The sequence below is a fragment of the Pyrenophora tritici-repentis genome, chromosome 8 (assembly GCF_003171515.1).
Source record: "Pyrenophora tritici-repentis strain M4 chromosome 8, whole genome shotgun sequence".
Taxonomy (NCBI): domain Eukaryota; kingdom Fungi; phylum Ascomycota; class Dothideomycetes; order Pleosporales; family Pleosporaceae; genus Pyrenophora; species Pyrenophora tritici-repentis.
In genome coordinates this window covers 1245618-1266289 of record NC_089397.1, presented here as the reverse complement: position 1 = coordinate 1266289, position 20672 = coordinate 1245618, and the positions used below count along the sequence as shown (strand labels likewise).

Sequence of the window (20672 nt, the reverse complement as noted above, 5' to 3'; positions counted from 1 at the left end):
GGATTTCCCTCCTACTACCCTACCACTACCTAAAACAGCCCCCCTACTACGTACTTCCCACGTGCCACCTCCCACCCCTCATCTATCCAAACCATATCAGACGAACCTCACCCCACCTCCTGCACAGACCCCTCATACAGCCTCCAAAACCCTTCCCTGTAATGAGCACAGCTCCACAATCGTCTTCACACCCCCGACCTCCTTTCTACTCTCTCCCAACCTTGCCTTCACAAACTCGTCCGTGGCAGTCTCAGCCTCCCTCGCGGTCTTACCCCACGCGGCAACGTCCTTGGAGCCGGCGGGCGGCAGGAGGTGGCTTTCGCCTGCGAGACGAAGTAACGTATCTTGAATGTCCTGGTCTGCGGCTGCGATTTGGGTTTCCAGGTAGACAGATTGCTGAAGGAGGGCGCGCTCGTTGTTTGCGATTTGGGAGAGGTGAGGGAGGTGGGGAAGGAGTTTTGAAATGGGCTTTTCTGGTTTGGGGGGGTTTGGTGGTGACAGTGGTGGAGGATTGAGGGATAGGTACAGCGCTGTCTTGGGTGAGTGATGGGATGTCCAGCGGCTGTTGGAAACTCGCGTATATTTCAAGTAAACGCGCGCGAGTGGCTGTGTATTTGTTGTATGACTCGCGCACCTGGGTCTCTGCAAAAGCAAGATCGACGGGCGCGGCTGAAGTCACTGGGCGCTTCATGGGCGAGGCGTCTTCCGGAAAGGTGGTTTCTTCTTCCATCTTGGCTAATTCGCCTTGAACCCAGTCTACGATCTCGTTTCTCGCTTGTTCTAGGGCGTAGACTTGGGCCTGTAGGCTGGGTTCTTGTCGGGTTTCCTCTAGCGCCTTGTTACTTGCTGCTTGGGCTCGTTCCATGCTTGCTCTTGCCTCGAGTACCTCCTGCTTGAGCTTGAAGATGCTGGCCTGATCATCTTCGGCTTGTGAGAGGTGCTCTAATCTCTCTACAGGCAGGTCTGGTTGTTCGCCAATTGCGCTTTTGATCAGGTCTCGCGGGTCCGCTGAAGCATTTGAAGGCTTCGCGCTCAGAAGCTTCTCAAGAGACTCTTGGATTACCTGAAGCTCTGCATAGCGTCGGCGCTGTCGCAATAAAGACACATAACTACGCGTGACGTCATTGTCGTATTCCGACTCTGGTTGCGTGGGGTTCTCGTCCACATGACGATCCCGTAGCTGCTCTAGCGAAGCCTGGAGTTCGCGATGTCTAGCTAGGGCCTGGTTCCTAGCGCGCAGAGCTTGGAGATAGTCCAGGCGCGTGTCTTTCAAGCCTGGTGGGTTTGTATTGGCTACGGCAAGACCTTGGGGACACTCATGATTTAAGTGCTGATTCTGTGTTGCTGCGGTGACGGGCCTCAAGCTCGATATGAGGTATTTTGACAGCGTCCGGCGGATCCTCAATGTATCCTCCCGCGAGTTCACATACGAGGATAATGCTCGGTCGAGCTCGGAAATTGGACATGATGTTTTGGATGGCATGTTGAGAAGCCACAGCTGAAGCCCGAAATAGACGGAGGACGGTGGCTCTGGGTCTGGGGGTAAGTAGGCCAATTACTAGTACAGTGTTGGTGCTCGACAGCGTCACCATATGTTTCTTTTTGAACGTGCGTATAGTTTGGAAAAGTCCAGATGTCAGCGGCGGTCGGCTCTGAGGGGCGGTGAAGCTAGGCCCGGAAGGCACTCGCTCGATCCGTTAGCGCGATTCGCGAACATGGAGCCTTAACACGTGCCTGTAAGCTTGGCGAGGTGCACAAGACAGCGATGGGTGTCAGAGAGGCCATGTGGCTGCATACGACGAGTACTTGTGGCTGCCACGAATGGTGTAACATAGGATGCTATACAAGAAGAGAACTATGGGCGTCTGCATCAATGTATGCAGGAACTCCCTAGCCCTTACAGAAGTCTACAGCCACCGACCCCCTAAGGCATAGCAATCACAAAGTGCATGGCTATCGAAATACTATTTCGTAGTTGGGCACCATTCGGGCGATCTATTGGTGTCTCGTGGGAACGCGGGTGGAAGTGACAGTGAGTTTGTTCTGTTGTTTCAAAGATGGGCCGAAGTAGCCCCAGTGGGGTTCGCTGAAGATTGCACGTCCTCGAAGCGATTATCTCAGCAACGCGACAGCACGACTTGGCCATGACAAGAGGTGTGAGACATGCATGTTGACGTGGGCATGAGAAGAGTGTGGTGGGCGCATTGGGACGGGCGAGTTGTGTGTTTGCGTCACATGAATATATTAGGGTACAATGCCTTGGCAGGATACGATAATTGATCCAGGGAAGCTGGCCATCATTGCCAGATTGGAGTCAAATGACAGATAAGACGGTGGACGATGGCAGATGGCAGATCAGATGCCAAAAAGAAGCTCAGGTCAGCTCATGGCAGAGATCGCTCGTGCATCTCGTCTGTAGGTACTAGTAACGGACCTGGCATCGTGACTATCGAGATTTATAGTGGAGTAAGGTTCATGCGTACGAGACTGGGTCACTGTGAGAACAACGGCCTTTTCGGTTCGGGAGCTAGTCGGATCAGCAGCCGGCGCATTACTGCAGGGTCTAGGCCACAAGGGGCTGCGAAGGGGTGCTTTGTGCCTCTGTCGCTGGGATATGGCGGGTGTTGGTGAAGCACTTGTCGGGTGGGCGAGTTGGGGGACATGAACGGGGGACATGGAAGCGGTCTCGTCGCTATCGACCAGACCCTTGAGGGGGGGGGGGGAGGGGGATAGCGGTGGATGACGCGACGAGGGACAACACATCATCTGGGCAGGACCAATGGCATTCCACAACCACGGTTTCTGCCGCGTAGATTTTTTCCTCGAGGATGGACAGCCGGGTGCAATGTGCTGGCGGGCAAAGCAAAGACACGAAACAAAAGCATTTGGAAGCAGCAGGAGCCAGCGGAGCCAGCTGTGCACGGCAGAGGCCATAGCTTGGCGGTACAGGGATGAGCGATTCGGTGGACGTGGATTGGAACTTATTTCGCTTGAAGCGTCGAAGCCCTGCCAGAGTGCAACTGCCTTGCCTTTCTCCTTTCCCGCCAGCAGCAACAGCAGCAGCAGCAGTAGCAGAAGTCTGACCCACGGGCATCTGAAGTCGTCCCGCCCTGCCGTGAGCATATACATGTACACAACTGCTAACCACGTCTATCTACGAAGCAAAAGCAATTGAATAGCTTTAGTCCCTGCATTGCGCTACCCCAACTGCGACGCGCATCCTCACACTGCCCAACTGCGTCACCGCCCTCTGCAGTCAACACGGCCGGCTTTCCGCCAGGCACCCCACCAAACCTCACAATGCCCTTCTTCAAGAACGTCTTCACATCAAAAGACAAGCAAAAGGCTGCAAAAGCCGCGCCCGAGCCTGCAGCGCCGCCAAAACCCCGGTGGGAGGAATCATGGACGCGCAAAGATGTCGCGCCCGAAGAGATCCAGGAACTCATCCATGTCTGCACACAAGAGATGAAGTCGCGAGGTATGCAGACGCCTCCAATTGCTGTCTGGAACGCTGTAGTTAACTCGTGATAGCACTGGATATGCCCTTTCTGCTCCTCCCATTTCGCCCCACCTCCGACACAAGTGCATCCCGCAACTTTGTGCGCAACTTCTTCAAGGCCGCATACGAAAACACACGGCAATTCTCAGGCGAGGGCCTAGCACAGGAATTGCGGCTGACCGAGCCATTGGTACGCCCCTGTTATCGTGACTTTGCAGGGCCGAATGCGCTGACATGCACAGACACTCTGCAGTATCATAAAATGGTGCTGGAGCAGATTACCCGGTGGTGTCGTTACCTGGGACGCATATGAGCTTTTTCGCATCGGCGAGTCTGGTAAGAGCGCTACATCTACCACCACCACCCCTCAGCAACGACTGACACCCTCTAGATTCAAAATTCGCGCGCCATGCATTTGACACCTTCATACCCATCAGCGTCGAGTCCGAGGCTCGCAAGCGCATCATATTTGACTTCTTCGACCTTCTCTCTGCCGTGGCGGCAAGAGGCAAGAGCAACGGTATGGGCGGCAGGAAGCTCTCCCGTTTAGCAGGATGGTGGGCTTTTGAATTCGTTGAAGACGGCAAGGGCTTTGACGGCGGCTACAAAACATGGGAGAAGTAAGTACAGGCGTCATTCTCAAACATATCTATACTGACCATTTGTAGGGCCGCGGATGCTGCAAGTCATCTCTTCTTCGCCTACCTCCGATCGCTGGCGCCAGATGTAAACACCGTCGGAGGCATCTCTGCTCTTCCCCGCTCCCTTCAATCGCTCCTTTCCCAGACCGAATACCCCCCGCAAACACCGACGCTTATGCAGACGCGCACAACCAAAGTCGTTATGATTGTCGACTCCGTTTCCCCTACACCATTCGCCCTGTTGCGCCGGGCCAAGCACTTTGAATACCGAGATGACGACAAGGCCCTGCAGGAATTCTCTTCGTATGAAGATACCGTAAAGGCTCTGACGGATGAGTGCCGCAGAGTTCTTGATTGCATTGCAACGGCCAACCAGTCGATTGTTGCGGCTGATCCTACAACACCAGACCCCTCCTGGTCCCGTTTCGAAGACTTTGGCTTCTCTGGTATTCTGGACACTCCCAGCACTCCCAATGGAACCTCGATAAACGGCGGTACTCGCAACTTTGGACCCAGTGCTCGCTCAAAGAATACCGACTTTGGCCGCCCGACCACGCCTTCATGGGCTGATTTCCTATCTTCCGGCTTTGCTGACGAGAACAACCAATCGCCTCCCACAACTCTATTAATGCCGACCCAGAAACTACCGCCTCTAGGGGAGAACCGCGTCCACAGCTCTCAATCACACGTGCGAAACGGCCTCAACGACGATGACCTCGAGCCTGGCGAGTTGGCAAGCATCACCCAATTCGATCTCGACGAGACATTCTGGTGGGTTTGGATGATCAGTTTGGCGTCTGAGGAGACAACGGATCGCAAAGCTGCGTTTGGCAGATGCACACTGATTGAGACGCGTATTTCGGGCGCAAAGTGGCTGGTCATGGAAGAACAGGTGAAGGGTGCTTCTCCAGGTCCGGAAGAGGGTGCCTACATTGCAGAGAAGAAGTCCAAGTTCAGCTTCACAAAACGTGGGCGACTAGGCCGGCGCAAGTCGACGGGCAAGAAGCCGCCCACAAAGGAACCATACAGTCGGTCAACGACCAACACGCCCATGAGCAAGACGAGCATTGGCCCCGACCAGCACGCAAGGATTCAAGCTGCGGCCGCCAAGTTGGCGCAAAGCGAGCGGGATGAAAAGGATGCCAAAGACTTTGCACAGCGCCGTGGACGTAGTGACGATACCACATCCATCAAGACAAACAGTGTTCTCACTCTACAACCGCATCTGGTCAACGAAGCAGGCCCAGCTATGCAGTGGGATAAGAAATATGGAGAGGCCGCACTTGATCGCGATGCACTCCGCGCCCAATACCTGGGTGATGTAAGTGCAGGCAGAGGTTCTAAGAACAACCTCACAACTGCTGCCAACGGACGCTCTTCACCGCTCCCTCCAAGCGTCTCCAACCGCGATCTGCCTGCGCTACCAAAGTCCGACAGCGGCTCATCTCGTTCACCTCCTCACATCAACACCAAGACAGATACTTCAGTGACCCCTGTGCCTTGGCCAAATGACTCACCCACAGAGAAGTCGTTCCCCAAGTCGCTTGCCCAAGAGCATGCACCAACTCCCGATGAGCCACAATCAAGCATCGGCCCTCAGCACCCGGCTTTGAGGAGCGCTGTGCCTGAGCGCAAGCCCGTCGCTCCCGAGCCAAAGATTCGCATGAGCGAAGACCAAGGTGATGGAAAGAGGATCTCGCCAAACAAGCTCAAGAAAAAGGAAGGAGGCTTCAGAAAGCTCTTCGGTAGGAAAAAGACCGACGCGGCTACACCCGCAGTCGAAGTGCCAGGAGCAGACGCACAAGCTGCGCACTCGACACAAGCCGACGAAGAGTCCTATTTCCAAGCGTCAGATGCCCTACGCAGCACGTCTCGACTGGACGATCACCCACGTGAGCCATCGCTGGCCTACGAGAAATCTGAGGCCCTGCAAGCGCCAACACCCAAGTACGAGCCTAGCGCTACCAGCTCTTCAAGTATCACAAAGTCATACCGACCTGGCGCGCCCGCTTCTCCCGGCGCTCCTGCAACACAAGAGGAGGTTGACCAAGCCTTCTCGCGTTTTGACCAAGGCCCTATGGAGGATATGCCAGCTTTTGTACCTGCTGATGACGAGAGTGATGATGATGCCGCCGCTGCTCCAAGCGTGCCTCGTCGACAGGTTCCGGCGCCTAGGACCCCGACGGAACGTATGCCACAGCATGCAGATGACATCTCAGAAGAGTCTGTCGAGTTCTCGAAGCAAACATCGCCATCTCAAGATCGATGGGCGCAGATTCGTAAGAACGCAGCCGATCGTGCAGCCAGGCTGAGCGAAGAGCAGACTCGCCGTAGCCGCAGCCAGAGCCAGAGTCAACGAACTGATGAGGGCGAGACGAGCGGCGAGGAGACCATCGAAAGCCGTGTCGCTCGTATCAAGGCACGTGTTGCTGAGCTTACGGGTAACGTCGACGGTCAGCCGACCCCAACAGGCCCCAGCGGAAGACAGTGGTAGATTGTGCAAAGGTAAGTTGATCCTCTCTCCAAACCAGCCCAGCATCAAACTAATTCAATACTAGATTTCTTCCAACATCACATACCCGTCTGTTTTTCCAAAGCGTTACCAAAGAGCTCGATACCCCCCACGTTTTCCGAACCAGAACCGAAGTTTTCTAGTCGTAATTGCGTCTTTTCCGTTTACACTTAATACCCGTCAGCACGTTTATTATCTACGCTTTTCACGTCTGACAACGGTCTTTGTTCTTTGCTTTTCTTTCGAATTTCCACGGTTTTGTTTCTTTTCGAGAAGCCCGATTACCGTTTTACTTGTGTGGGCTATATGAGGTGGAGGAAGGAAGGAAGAAGAAGTGTGTGTGTGTGTGTGTGTGTGTGTACATGAGTTGCTCTAGGTACATATATTTTGTTGTGTTTTTTCGGCAGATTTTTTCAAAGACAGTGGGAAGAAGGGCGCCGCTTATAGATGAGCATATGCATCATGGCTTTTCTCGTTTTTTTCAAAATGACGGTAGCATGTTACATTGATCGAGAGACAGAAGTGCGAGAGAGTGAGAGTGAGAGATTGCCCAAAAGGTGTGCGAATGTTTAATATCGAGGATTTTCTGATTTTCAAACGTTTCGGTGTGCCCCTGATGATGACGTAACGTTGAGGTGAGGTGAGGTGGTACTGGATGTCACGTGACACACGCGAGCGGGAGGGGTCGTGGGTATAAAAGCATAGACTTTACCTGCTACCTCTCTTTCTCTTCTTCCCTTTTCAACAAGCATGTTTTCAAAATACTGAAGTTCTAAAATGGTAAATAGTAGCTCAATGTTCTGTTTGCTTCCTGGTAACTGAAAAGAAACTAATGTTCTAAACTTGGAGATTCTCTCCCACATGTTTTGCTTCATGCCTTTAAGGGTAAAGAAAATGACTTAAATGTGTGTCCTGGCGTGTCCCACTTTATTTACCATCTCTCTTTTGTCTTTCCCCCTTGTTGATAACATGATCCATGGGCGAGCGGCGCACACGGGCGAGCGGCGCACCCCACCAACTTTTGCAACTTTAAAGCGATGCATCTCAACAACGCGATAATATTATTGCTAGATATTGATACAGTAGATTACTCTATATTAATAGTATCAGTCTTGCATGTGCGCGAGTTGTGCCCAGTCTCCTTGCACCTAGTGCAGCGCCTTTGAGCCCGCTGGCTGAGGCCTGATCGCGCTCCTCCTTGACGCTCTTCATGAGCAATCTGCTGGTCAGCCTCATTTTGAGCCAGTATATCCTCTCCAGCTCCCTTTGTGAGTACTCCATGCTTCTGTATACGCCTTTTAGAGCGCCGCCTACGCTCTGAGGCTGCGCTATTGGCCTTCTCAAGACTAGAGATCCGATCGCGCATCAGCTCAGCAGAGAGCATCATCACCTCGGCGCCCTTCTTTAGCTGGTCAATCGCCATAATAATTGAAGCTGGTGATGAGCTCTTGTGCTGGCGCACGCGCTCACGTATTAGGCTTGACTGAGCCTCAAGCTCACGCGCGTTGCTCGGCGTTTGAGCTACCCAGGGAGCCTCTGGCAGAGCTGCTGGAGGAGTAGGTGTACGCAGTTGTACATCTACCTTTGATAGAACAGCCTCTGGTTGTAGAGGAACAAGGCCTGCGCCGCGGAAGGCTGAGCAGATATTGGCTGGCGTGAACGCTTGATCAAATGCTGCCTTGAACGCTGGCAGAAACTCTAGCTTGGTGATGTGGTTGATGTGGTTGCGCATAAGGCTCTCCACCTCACGGCTGTACGCGCGCTTCAATGGCGAGAAGCAGCCAACATCAAGTGGCTGGAGTAGGTGAGATGAGTGAGGAGGCATACAGAGCGTATGGATATTGTTCTCCTTGCAGAGCTCCTGGAACTCTAGAGATTGGTGGCTCTTATGGCCATCAATAATAAGCAGGCGACGCGCGCCTACACTACGAGCCTGCGTGTGAGCGTTGAAGTGCTTTAGCCACTCAACTCCAAGCTCATTATTCGTCCAGCCATTATCGCTGACTGCGATCGCCCAGTCGCGTGGGATCTCAGCTTCCTTATACCAGGCTGATAGGTGGTACTGGCCAGCGAAGATGAGGAACGGTGGGACTGACCAGCCAGCAGCGCTGATAGCAGCGATCAGCGTTACCCACTCGCGATTGCCTGGCTGAATACTCTTCGGCCTGCCTCTCCTCTCTGCTCCTGTTATAACTAGCTGCGTTGTAATCTTGCCCATCATAAAGCCAGCTTCATCAAAGTTGTAGACGTCCTCATCGCAGATACCTAGCTCAGCCTTTGTCTCTTCTACAAGCTTAAACCACCTCTTTATTAATGTTGCATCCTCACAAAGAGCTCTCTGCCTATCGTACGCTTGGTTGAAACACGTCCGAAGACTGTCTGTACGCTTAACAAAGGTAGATGGCCAGTTGACTCCAACCTGCTCTCCACCACGCGCAGCCAGCAGCTTATCAGCCATATCACGTACAGCTGTGTAGGTAGGCGCAAATCCACGCAGATCTAGCTGAAGTATATAGCTAATAATCACCTCCTCTTCTCTCTGGGTAAGCTTCCTTGAGTTGGGCGGGCAATCGCGTCGGGCAGGTATACCAGCGCGTCGGCGGCGGAGCGTTGTTTCGGCTACGTTGTAGACTACTGCAGCAGTACGGGTACCTTGGATCTGGTGCGCATTAATAGATGAGATAGCAAGCTGAATATCTGCTTCATTTGATAGTAATTGAGTAGCGCTGCGTTGAGCCATTGTAGATTAAGATCAGTAAGGTGAGTAAAGTTGGTGGGGTGCGCCGCTCGCCCGTGTGCGCCGCTCGCCCATGGATCATGTTAAGCATAGTTAAGAATATCTGAAATTCGAAATGGGAAGTTCTTTCAGCCATGTTCTCTCTGTTTCCTGGCAACCAAGAAGATACTGAAATCTTAAAATGGGAAACCACCTATGAATGTTTTGTTTGCTGCCTTGGAAAATTAGTGAAAAAACTGCGTATGTGTGTGCTGGCCTGTCCCGTGTCTTCTACTACACTTTCTATTTACACCCGCTGTTAACAAAAATATTTCCAAAATACTAAAACTATAAAAAAAGAGGGTATCCTTGCATGATTCCCCCTCCCTCCCTCCCTCCCTCTAACATGAAAAGACAAGGAAGATAATCTATATTAGCCCTGCCCTGCTATAAAAACTTGTTCTAACTTTTTGCTAGAAAGCCAAGAACCTTCGAACCCTCAAACGTCTTGATTCATGTACCCCAACACTCTCTTGATACTCCTTACGTGATTTCCATTTGTGCAGGAGAGAAAGTTTTCAAGTATGAACATCACGAACATGTCTATTCTATCCGCCGTCGCCATTGCTGTTGCCGTTGGATCTCATAGATTGGGAAGAATGTGTTTTTAGTATTATTGCTCAAGTGTGAAGGAGATTTTGGAGTGTGTGGGAGAAGTGTTGTAGTAGATTGTAGAAGCATGCGCGCACAGATATATAGCTATTTTCAACTCATTATTTCTTAGAAAAAGGGAAAGAGGGAGACATATTTGTTAAGTTTAATGACGTCTTGGTAGTGGGAGAATAGGGTACGTAGATAGAGAAGAGAGGAGTGCGTGGTGAGTTTATATAGCTGTACGCGTACTATCGACCCTACTCGTGTAGACAAAGATTAAACACTAAGATCTAGCACGCATGTTTTTACTAACCTAAAAGCCCTAGGGCATCCCTAATAGAGCGCGGAGCTGGTGGTCGGACGCTGGAAGTATATAAGCCCCACTGCCCTCTTCCTCTTTTCTTCTCTTTATACTAAATTCTCCCGTGATTATTTATAAAAGACACAACTATCCCAGGGCATGTTTTTCTGCGCTCTTCCTCCCTATCCGATATATCTAAAACCGCGAGACAAAGAGTTCATGGCGTGTGCCGCTTCGCCTGCGCCCGTACCGTGGAGAAGGATATTAAAATAGCATGTTGAGCTGGAGGCGGAATTTATTAGAAATAGGTTATGATTGAGCAGATAGGAGGAGGTGTGGTACGGTGTAAATACTGATTTGGCGAGGACAAAATTGGGGAAAGGGAAGATGTTTTAAGTATACTTATTAGTTTTAAAAAACGGGTGGAAACCTAGATGTGGTTATATAGGAATATACGGGAAGTCGAGAAATGGGGATGTGGGGTATAAAAGGCCCTAAACTTCTGCATCCTACCTACCTTCTTCCCCATTTTTTCCACCTCCAAAATACGAGTTCGTCAAGATACCAAAGAGGCGGGTACTGTCACGGTAACCACCGTGGTCCCCTTGACACTCCTGCCTCTGACCCATGCGCTCCTGCTCTTAACCCGTACGCTCCTAGCTCCAATCCGCACGCTCCTATCGCAACAGTGCAATGTACTATCCTCGACAGTATGCCACTGCCTCGACAACCGTATGACATCACACGAGCTTTCTTCCGCCATGTATCTTTCTTGGGTGGAACTCTCCACTTCTTTTCTTCACGCAACGTCTTGTATTTACACTTGAGTACTGTACGTAGCACACAAATCAAACTTCTTTATAAGTTCTGAGATTACTGCTCGTTGCCTCTCGTGACAGGTACCGCCAACTATGTCTTTCGCGCTACTGCGCTGCTAAAGTTTTGAAGATCACAATTCTGTACTAATGTTAAGCGTGAAAACTCAGTGAAATCATAGATACCAAATCACCTTTCTGTGGGCGTTGGTGGTGTTTCATGTCGCTCATTTTCAAGAAGAGATATGGAGTATGTTTTCCATGCATACTGTGGTAGAGGGGTAGCCTCAATAGTCAGAAGAGAGGCTGCCGACCCGCAATCGGTAGAGAGTAGAGAACAAGAAGGTATCCGAACAATAAAAGGTAGTATTAAGAATGGTGTACGATAATTGTCGAGCTTCTCCCCGCGGAGTTGCCCTGAAATACTCAACCCTAGCGCCGATTACCTAACGCCGAACACGTGACAAGCTACTACACCACAATACGTTTTTCAAACAAGAACCCTTCCAATAATATTAGAATCTAAATCAATGACACCTTGTCGATTGAGAAAACACCGAAAGCTGGCCGAAATAGATTTTGTACTTATTTTAATATTATGGTAGATGTTGGAAGGCCTTGTACGATCGTACGGTGAATAACAGTAGCTAAGGTAATCTTGTGTATTGGTATTCTGGTGTATGATGATTCTACGAATGTGGGGGCTACGAAGGTATACATAGCGTTGGGTCCGAGTTGGGCCGAAGTAGGATCGAGGCGGTACATTGGGCCTTATTAGGCGACACACCGTGTGTATGCCGACAGTAGATTTTGGAATACATTTTAGGTTGAAGACGCTGCTCTGGGCCTGACAGACATCGTTGGCCTTAACGATTGATTTTTAGAAAAGAGCGCTGGTTCTCATTAGCCGCACTGATGTCATTTTTTGGAAAATAGAAATTCAGGGAAGTGTAGGAGGAAGTGTTGTGGAGAACGCAGAGGCTGGAAAGTTTGTAAAACAAGGAGCTTAGGCGGGTGTGCCTACTGGCCGCCATGTGTCAGGCAGATTGATGGTTTTGACAGTCGCGAGCGCTCGCATTGTCGTCGATCCGTGCTAATTTGAACAATGGGGCTTTGAGAAAGTATGTACATGGGAGAAAGGATGTGAAAGTTTTGGGAGCTCACTATTTTATAGGCGAGAGAGATAGTTCTCCATGCATAACATCCGCTTTCTTCACCTGGGTTGTAATCAAATGATAAAATCCCACGGGCCCAAGTGCTCATGCCTAGGTATGTTGAAACCTTTCATACGCAGCTTGCGAAGATACCGAGAAAACCAGATAACCAGCGGTTTTCCGAATATCAAGGCAAGTTTAAAAATCTAGCGATGCGTAGACAGCAAGTCAAAGCCGTTCTTGCATTTTAGATCTCTCCACCACACTGGTTCATGCTGCAGAGACTCTCTGGTTTCGGAGAGTAGATGAATTCATGTTTTCAAAGTATCGTAAGCACACAAGAAGCCGTGTTTGATACTTTTCTGAAATATAAGCTGAGTACCGCTCCGGTTTGGCCAGTTTCTGTGCGGGACCTCAAGAGGCAACGGCCTCATGGACGTGGAGTGCAAATGTTTTAGGACATGAAAGTCCCGTTTTAAGGATTTGAAAAGAGGAAGGTAGCGTGTAGAGAGGAACGAGGCATACGGTAAAATATTGTTTAGTCGCCAATGCTCTTTAGTAAGAAGAGTACACTCACAGAAGTAGAAGCATACCATTATAGGTGTTTGATTTAAAGTCATGGACAAGGGGTTTGAGACAGAGAGGTAGAAAAGGGGGATTTGGTAATATAAGTAGGTAGTAGATTGGGAAAGACTGCTCCACAAACCATGAACGCGTGTGGTTGGTACCTTTCAGGGTGGACAGGATATTCGATCAATTTGGCCGCCTTTTAGGGTTTCGAGGGGTTGGGAAAATTGTGAGATTCTGATGAGGAAGAGTACTGGAAAGCAAAGACGAAGTGTAATATACGCAGCCAGTTCATGGCAAGCTCTTTTACGTTCAGTCAGACATCGATGAATTGACTGTCACATGAATATCTGCTAGGGTCCAGACTTCAAGACTATGAATGACAGAAGGGTCTGAATACTACACCACTCTGGGTGTTGTCATATTCTACCAATACCTGCCTGCTTTTGGTACGTCTTCCAAATGTATGGAAGAGTAATATATGGAGTGAGTGTCTTCCATGTGACCAAAAAGCAGGACGATATCGATGAGAAATGAGAAATGGATTCTTCAAAAGCCAGTAGCCTGAAAATAGGATACACAAGGCCAAGAAAGGCGTGTCATATGAGACGACAATTAGCACAAAATGCTCACCATTCAGACATTGCTAAGTTGCCTTTTCTAGTCGCCGCTCTCTTTTATAAAACTGAAACACCATCGTACTCGTCAATAACACTGACTGGCTTCACAAACTTACCCAGTGGCCGGTACTCCAAGTGATTCATTCCAAAAGCGTTTGGACCTCCAATCTCAACACCTCGCGGGCTCGTCCAGCGCTCGCTTGCATTGATCCCGATGACCGAAACCAGTAGTCCATATCTGTACTCTGGTGTTCCAATGGCCTCGCCATTCTGCGCATCGATGACGGCGATGAGATCAGGCACAATAGCTAATACATCCTCATTCTTCTCTTCCCCAGTCTTGTTATCCTCACCTTCGCGCATACGAATGGCCGCGATGTTCTCGTTCTTGAAAGGTATCTTGATTCTACCCTTATACTCTGCACCCGTTCCTTCGATGATGACTTCACCGTATGCATGACCAGCGTGCAACTTGCGCTCCACGCCAACGATCTTGCCTTTGAAGAGTACGCGGCCTGTTTCGGGGCCACCAACAGCGTCGATAATGGACTCTGTGACACTGTCGATTCTGTTCTCTTTCCGAGCCCTCACTACTTCGCGACCAATACGCCATGATAGCGATATTGTATGTTCCACCGCCCAGCGCTTGGTCTCCTTGCCTGTGACAGGCGCGTCGGCTGCTCCGATCGAACTTCCCATCTCAGTCAATGCTGCCCTGATCATCTGTTCGACTTTGAGGTCGCTTGCTGCGGTGGGTACGTATATAACATTGCCGTTACCGTCAGCTACACATACTGGCGCGAAGATGATTTCGCGTTCGTTGAATACGACTGGTGTTGTCTGCCACTTCGTTGGATATGCACGGCCCATCCAATCCCCATCTACACAAGGAATGTCCATGTTTGTGCTAGCGCCTAGAACGAGACCTTGCAATCCGTTCGAACCACCAATCTCAAGTGGTATGATGTGTGTTGCGTAGCCACCCTGATAGAGTTTGTAGAGTTGCCTCTGAGCAATCATGACGCTATGGCACTGATTAGTAAATGCATTTATTTCAATCGAAACAAAACATACTCATCTGCAAAGAGCTTCTCAACTCCGATTGTGGGGCTGCCAACACCACCACCACTTCCTACACGAGCATCGTCTGCGAGGTCGTCAGGGCTGACGACACGGACTGTACCGCCAGCTCGTAATATGCCACGGACCCGGAGCATAGTTGAGTAAGGAGATCCGCCACCGCCCGTTCCCAGAATGTAGCAGCCAATTGTTATCCAGTCGAGGTCGGTCTCGGATATCCACCATTTACGGTTGATCACTTTGGGTTTATACGTAGCGATGTCGATCTCGGAGACTGCGTCAATACCACCTGCCGTATCTTCACTCGAAGGTGCAGCAATCGAACTGCCTGCGTCTCCAAGTGGATACACTGCACCGTCCTCCTCTTTTATGACATTCAAGTTTGCAAAGTCGCCTGCTCGTGTGAAGTCAAAGTCGCCGGCAGCCCTTACGATAAAGCGTGTCTTATGGGCGACGTAATTTAGCGGAATGTCGTCTACTTCCACGATTGAGACAGTTTCCTCCGACGCGCCTGCGTCTATAGTCTTCTGTATCGCTTCCTTGCAGATCATCTCCAATAGTTCTTTTTGACTATGCTTCTCGGTCGACTTGACAGTGTCGATGACGGCGCTGACTCTTGCCATGGCGGCACCGATAGCGTTGGCTACACCAGACCATTGGGGTTTGATGACTCGACTTGCGCCTTGTAGTTCGTCTGGGGCTATCACTGCACCTCCCCCAACAAGCAGAACTGGAAGATCTTCTGGCGATGTCTTCATGGTGTCTATGATTCTTTCGAGCATCCTCTTTGTCTCGTCCTTGAAGGCTTGTACATCATCATCTACAAGTTTTCCGCGTACCTTTTCCGGTTCGCCTATGACAACGTCGGACGATCCTGCAACTGTATAATCGGTTGCTGTTGGGACGTCACCGCCGAAGACTAGGGCCTTCTCGGGCAGCTTGTAGCCTACGGATTCCGGGCCAACCTGCATACGATCACGAACTCTTCTGACTAAGCTTCCACCCCCCAACCCTATACTCTTCACATCTGGGTAGGAAAAGTTCATCCTCACGCCAGATAACTCAGAATATGCAGCTTGCTGTCTTGGAAAGCCGTTGGGAAGCAGTAACCCTACATCGGTAGTGGTGCCACCGACGTCCACGACCATCATTGCTTCACCATTCTCTTGTTTGCCTACTAGGAAGGCAGCACCGCGCATACTGTTCGTGGGCCCTGATGAGAAGGTTTTGATTGGCAGCCGACTTGCTGCTTTGCCACTCAATATAGTCCCATCGTTCTGCGTGATAAATATAGGACAATCGAGACCCAACGTCTTGATTGGCGTCTGGAATGATGCGATGGTTTTCCGGGCAAAGGACAAGATCGACGCGTTCAATACCGCAGCATTCTCGCGCTCCAGATATCCAATATTGGCTACAGTCTTACTCAGAACGATATCGACATGCTCGCCTAGTTCGCGTTTGATGATTTCAGCCGTACGCTCTTCTTGCTTTTCGACAGTATCAATCGGACTGAAGATACCATTCACGACAATGCTCTTGATCCCCTTCTCTTTGATGATGTTACACTGCTCAATAATCTCCTGTTCTTTAATATCGGAGATCAAACTACCATCCACTTCCAAGCCTCCTTTGATGAGCGCATAATGCCCGAGGATAATCTCGCGCAGGGAATCCGGCCAATCGACACATGGTGGTGCGTACATGCCAAAGAGTCCTGAGAGGCGGAGTACTGCGACTCGTGATAGACGTGTACGATCCCTTGTCACAACCGCGTTGACAAAGTGGGTTGTTCCAATGGTTACGCTGGCTACCGAAGATGGGTCAACTGAGGCGGATTCAAACATGGTGGTGATGGCGTTGTGGATGCCATGACTAGGATCGGCCGTTGTAGGAGCTTTGTGCCTGGTGGATTCCGTGAGCTACCAATTTCAAATCAGGGGGAATTTGAGAGAAGTGAATGTCGTCCGAGTTGTGTTGGGTATCGAATTGGGTAGGAGAATGGAAGCACGGCGGCCATAATAGCGTTCATTGACCTCGGGAAGTCATACCAAGCAACGATTCCCCGATCCTCTTCATTTGATCTCATAGGATCAATGATAACTCCATCAGTGTTTGTACTAGTCAGCAATGTCAGTCTTACGATCTCAATACACGCTTGCAACAATGGTGCATACCCGCCCACATCTACGCCTATCCGCAGGTTCTTGGAAGCTTTCATCGTGGCTGACAAATTGTTTGACTTGGGAAATAGTGGCTTGCAAGGAAAAGGATGAAGCGGGCACTGCAGCTATACACCTTGCATGGTACTGCGGAGATCTGATAAGATTTCGTTGGTGGGGCGAGTTAACCCGCAACGGACCCTGGTCCCGAGCTCGCTTCCTGCCTTCTCCAACTCTCCAGACCTCCAACCCTCCCCCACTCATGGCCTCTGGAGCCAAGGCCTTGTACTTCAATCCGCTCATTGTGAACAGTCAGCTTTTAGGTACTTCGTGATAGGATACGTGATGTCTCCCAATAAGCAAACAGCTCGGGCGAGGAACACCGTACATCGGGACGACATCCATGCGTTGTGGGCTTGTTGATGGTACCTGCTCTTGCAAGTGATATCGCATTTACGGTGATCCCTGCTAGATTATGTGAGTGATTGGAAGAGAACACGATAATATGGGTCACATCATACAGTACATGTGGAGCTGGTGTCTTGAAGGGATGTCTCCGCCTTCGTGGGCCTACGCCTAGCGATGCACATCGCTGACCAGATAAGACAGCAGCTTGTGTTACCCCTCACTTGACGGCTAAAACGTCTTGTCGCCCATGATCAACTTATCGCATCGTACGTGGGCATGGGAGGGTGCTAGACGGGCTCGGTGGAATGGACCCTAGTTCGGCAGGTGATAATTAGCTGGTACTTTTTTGATGGTGTCCTTATCAGTGTCGTGCTGCACCATCATCTCCCCATCTTGAGACCCTTCCATTCTCAATAATCAGGCATGCTTCATGTTAAGCCATGACTTTAAGAAATCTACTCACTACAATCAATCGGAAGATACGCTTGATCGGAGATGACGAGAAGCACGAGCAGACCGATGCTTGGAGCAATCGCGATTTGATTCCCCTGCCCCCGGAGCGAAGAACATGGGGCTCATTCAGTTACTTTGGCTTTTGGGCCATCGCTTCCTTGAACATTGCGAATTGGCAGACGCCAAGCACCTTCTTGGGTATCTCTAGAAACCTCGACATTAGCGTCGGTAAGCTGACATGCTCTACAGCCATGGGTCTTTCTGTTCCACAGTCCATGCTCATCATCGTCATTAGCCGTGTGCTTATTGCTCTATTCTCGACTTTCATTGCTTGGGTAGGGCTAAAGTGGCACATTGGCTTTACGGTACAGAATAGGTACAGTTGGGGTATGATGGGAAGTTTCATACCTCTGTCGCAAAGGATCCTGCTCAATTTCATCTGGAACGCCGTACAGTGTAAGCAAGCCTACCACGGCTTGAAGTCAACGAAATCCTTTCTAAACTCATTCTAGGTTGGAACGGAGGCCGATTAGTGGCCGTATGCTTGACGGCTATCTGGCCTTCCTATGCCCGCATGCCGAATACGTTCAGTGCCGAATTTCCCACCACGACAGACCAGTTTGTTGGGTTTGTTGTTTTCTGGTTCCTCTCCACACCGTTCTTATGGCTACGCCCGGAGAGATTCCAAATCCCCTTCCTGGTAGTATGTACGTGGTGTGGCCTAGGTATGTTTGCATGGATGGTCTGGGCTTTGGTTACTGCAAAAGGCGTAGGCCCGCTCTGGAACTCTGGCCAGCGAGTTCCTGCTGGATCTATGTTGATGTTGATGTTGATTATGGTTTAACGCCCTATCTGTAACCTCCCATAGGGTATTCGGGCGGGTCCCGCCGTGGTCTTATAGTGCTGTCGCACTTGCCTCGTGGAACCTATTCCTAGGTGTTTTGTATCTAAGGGGAGTGATGTCCTGCCTATATACATGTTCGTGAAAAGGACTCCCGCCATTTGAAGCCGTTTTCCTACAATATTCTAGTATTTCGTGGCTTGCGCCTTTGATCGATGCAGTACAGTAACTGCTTTTTAGAGAGAGAAACGAAAAAGTAACAAGAGGCAATTTGAGATATAATAAAAGGTTTGAGAGAGAGCGTGTGGGTTGTGGCATCTATGCGGCGTTTTGCCGCGAATCCTACACTGAATAATGCCAAGGAATTCAGCGGGTCTTTGTGAAATTCAAAAATAGAAATCACTCGTCATAGAAGGAGTTCGTTACCTTCACGAAGGTCTCGAACTCTTGTGGCTGGTCTATTAATTGCGCGAGGTACGCTAGGCCTTCCTGTCTTGTGCGAGGGGGCACGATGGGGCGTAGAGGCCACTTCTTGAAGTGTGTTGTGGCTCTCTTGCAGAACACTAGGTGTTCTGGCGTCTTGGGCCTGCCGCATAGGCATTTCGAGGTATCCTCGTGGTTGAATTTTCGGTGGTACCATTCAAAGTCGCCATGCGTTGAGCGTATCATAAGGACTTTCGCGAGTATCCTTCGGGGTAGCCATAGCGCTGCGGGCGTGCGCCTAGTATCGTATGGCAGCTGCCATTGCGTGTACCATGCTGATAGCCTACTGCTCTTATCCTTCCACCAAGTGTCCCTTGTATGTTCGAGGAGGCGGCGGCCTACTGTTCGTATACCGGATCTTGTGGGGGAGGCGGCCATGCCGTATGGCTGGTGCGGGTCTTTGGCCTCGTTGTCAGCCAGCTGGTCGGCGAGTTCGTTTCCAACAATCTTCATGTGTCCCGGCGCCCACCGCGTTTTCACGCTGTAGGCCTCCATAGCTCCATGAATTTGGAGGAACGCCCATTGGGAGGAGGCAGGGGCGGCTCCGCGTATGCCCCATATTACCGAAGTGCTGTCTATGCAGAGTACGATCTCCCTCTGGCTAGGCAGTGAGAGTTGTAGTGCGTGTTTGAGTCCTCTGCACGCGCCTATAGCCTCCGCATCGAAGACGTGGCTAAGGGCATTTAGTGAGCCTTGTCCAGTCGCCACGGCGGCCTGGCCCTGGTATATAGCGTACCCGTAAGTGACCACCCTTGTACCGTTGATTTGTTGTTCAGACCCGTCTGAGAAGACAGTGATTGTCTCTTGTCCAAGAGACTCCCACCAGATGGTGAAATTCTGGGCAGCAATGTCCTTTCCTTGCCCTTGCGTTGGGTCCTGCCTCGACCCGTATGAAAAGTGAGGGCTGGCTAGGACGTTTCGGGGTGTGGCGGGTAGCAGTTGTGCTACGCGCTGAACCTTCGATCTTGGTATCCGTCGGTTGCCCGCTGCGCGTCCTCGTATGACTAGTGGCAGTGTAGTTCTATTAGTAAGTGGGTGCTTGTCGTCTATCGTGCGTAGGTGAACCGCAAAGCGGAGCTTAGCCTCCTCCAGCGCCACCTGTGCCGACGGCATCGCAGCTTCTCTTAGCAGTACTGCGTTTGGTGTTGTCCTCCACGCAGGGAGGATTGCCTTCGTGGCTGCTACTAGTGCCTGATCTATCGTGGTTAGGTGCCAGCCTACCCTAGTGCTGACCGTGGGTTTACGGGAAACCCTTGCAATTCGTGGGTTCTTCGTCCTGCCCTCGTACCATGTTTCGGCTCCGTATAGTAGTATGGGCAGGATACATGTTATGGCTGCCTTGCGTAGCGATCCTGCTGGAGGGCCGTGGGCTGTGTTGGCGAGGCTCCGGAGGTGGTTCGCTACTTTCCTGGCTTGCGCCGCCCTTTCCGCGACGTGCTTCTTGAAAGTTAGTCTCCTATCAAACCACACCCCAAGCCAGCGCAGCGCTGTCTGGCTTCCCCCCTGCGCAGGGGCTATAGGGTGAATTGTTTGATCTTCCAATTGGATTGGCGGCGCATGTAGTCCTTTCTGGCGCGTGAGGTGGATCAGCTCCCGTTTCTCTGGTGCAAACGTGATCTTGTTCGCAGCTCCCCATTCATTGATAGATTTGAGGTCCTCTGCTAGCAGTGCGACGTTCTCGTCTAAAGAGTGGGAGACCCGGTATAGGTTGATGTCGTCGGCATACCCGAACCGGAGTTTTCGGTCCTGGTTGAGTAGTTCAGCTA

At 50.8% G+C, this 20672-nt stretch overlaps 6 protein-coding genes across 6 annotated transcripts; 2 read left to right on the top strand and 4 right to left on the bottom strand.

The window, feature by feature from the left end:
- Window positions 1-132: 132 nt before the first annotated feature.
- On the bottom strand, window positions 133-1483 carry PtrM4_139330 (AAA-27 multi-domain protein; the record flags this gene model as incomplete). The annotated part of the gene is made up of 2 exons (XM_066109421.1): window positions 133-468; window positions 527-1483. 2 exons carry the CDS (start codon window positions 1481-1483, stop codon window positions 133-135), a joined length of 1293 nt encoding a protein of 430 aa, XP_065960343.1.
- A 1817-nt stretch (window positions 1484-3300) lies between these two features.
- PtrM4_139320 (DUF1708 multi-domain protein) lies at window positions 3301-6634 on the top strand (the record flags this gene model as incomplete). Its single annotated transcript, XM_001938035.2, has 5 exons — window positions 3301-3478; window positions 3532-3689; window positions 3742-3835; window positions 3891-4119; window positions 4168-6634. The coding sequence occupies 5 exons, from the start codon at window positions 3301-3303 to the stop codon at window positions 6632-6634; spliced, it is 3126 nt and encodes a 1041-aa protein (XP_001938070.1).
- Window positions 6635-7739: 1105 nt separating this feature from the next.
- PtrM4_139310 (uncharacterized protein) lies at window positions 7740-9110 on the bottom strand (the record flags this gene model as incomplete). Its single annotated transcript, XM_066109420.1, has 1 exon — window positions 7740-9110. The coding sequence occupies one exon, from the start codon at window positions 9108-9110 to the stop codon at window positions 7740-7742; it is 1371 nt and encodes a 456-aa protein (XP_065960342.1).
- A 4426-nt stretch (window positions 9111-13536) lies between these two features.
- Window positions 13537-16780, bottom strand: PtrM4_139300 (uncharacterized protein; the record flags this gene model as incomplete). Its single annotated transcript, XM_066109419.1, has 4 exons — window positions 13537-14503; window positions 14554-16464; window positions 16611-16679; window positions 16737-16780. 4 exons carry the CDS (start codon window positions 16778-16780, stop codon window positions 13537-13539), a joined length of 2991 nt encoding a protein of 996 aa, XP_065960341.1.
- Window positions 16781-17569: 789 nt separating this feature from the next.
- Window positions 17570-18094, top strand: PtrM4_139290 (uncharacterized protein; the record flags this gene model as incomplete). Its single annotated transcript, XM_066109418.1, has 1 exon — window positions 17570-18094. The coding sequence occupies one exon, from the start codon at window positions 17570-17572 to the stop codon at window positions 18092-18094; it is 525 nt and encodes a 174-aa protein (XP_065960340.1).
- A 728-nt stretch (window positions 18095-18822) lies between these two features.
- PtrM4_139280 (uncharacterized protein) lies at window positions 18823-20019 on the bottom strand (the record flags this gene model as incomplete). Its single annotated transcript, XM_066109417.1, has 1 exon — window positions 18823-20019. The coding sequence occupies one exon, from the start codon at window positions 20017-20019 to the stop codon at window positions 18823-18825; it is 1197 nt and encodes a 398-aa protein (XP_065960339.1).
- Between the last annotated feature and the right edge of the window lie 653 nt (window positions 20020-20672).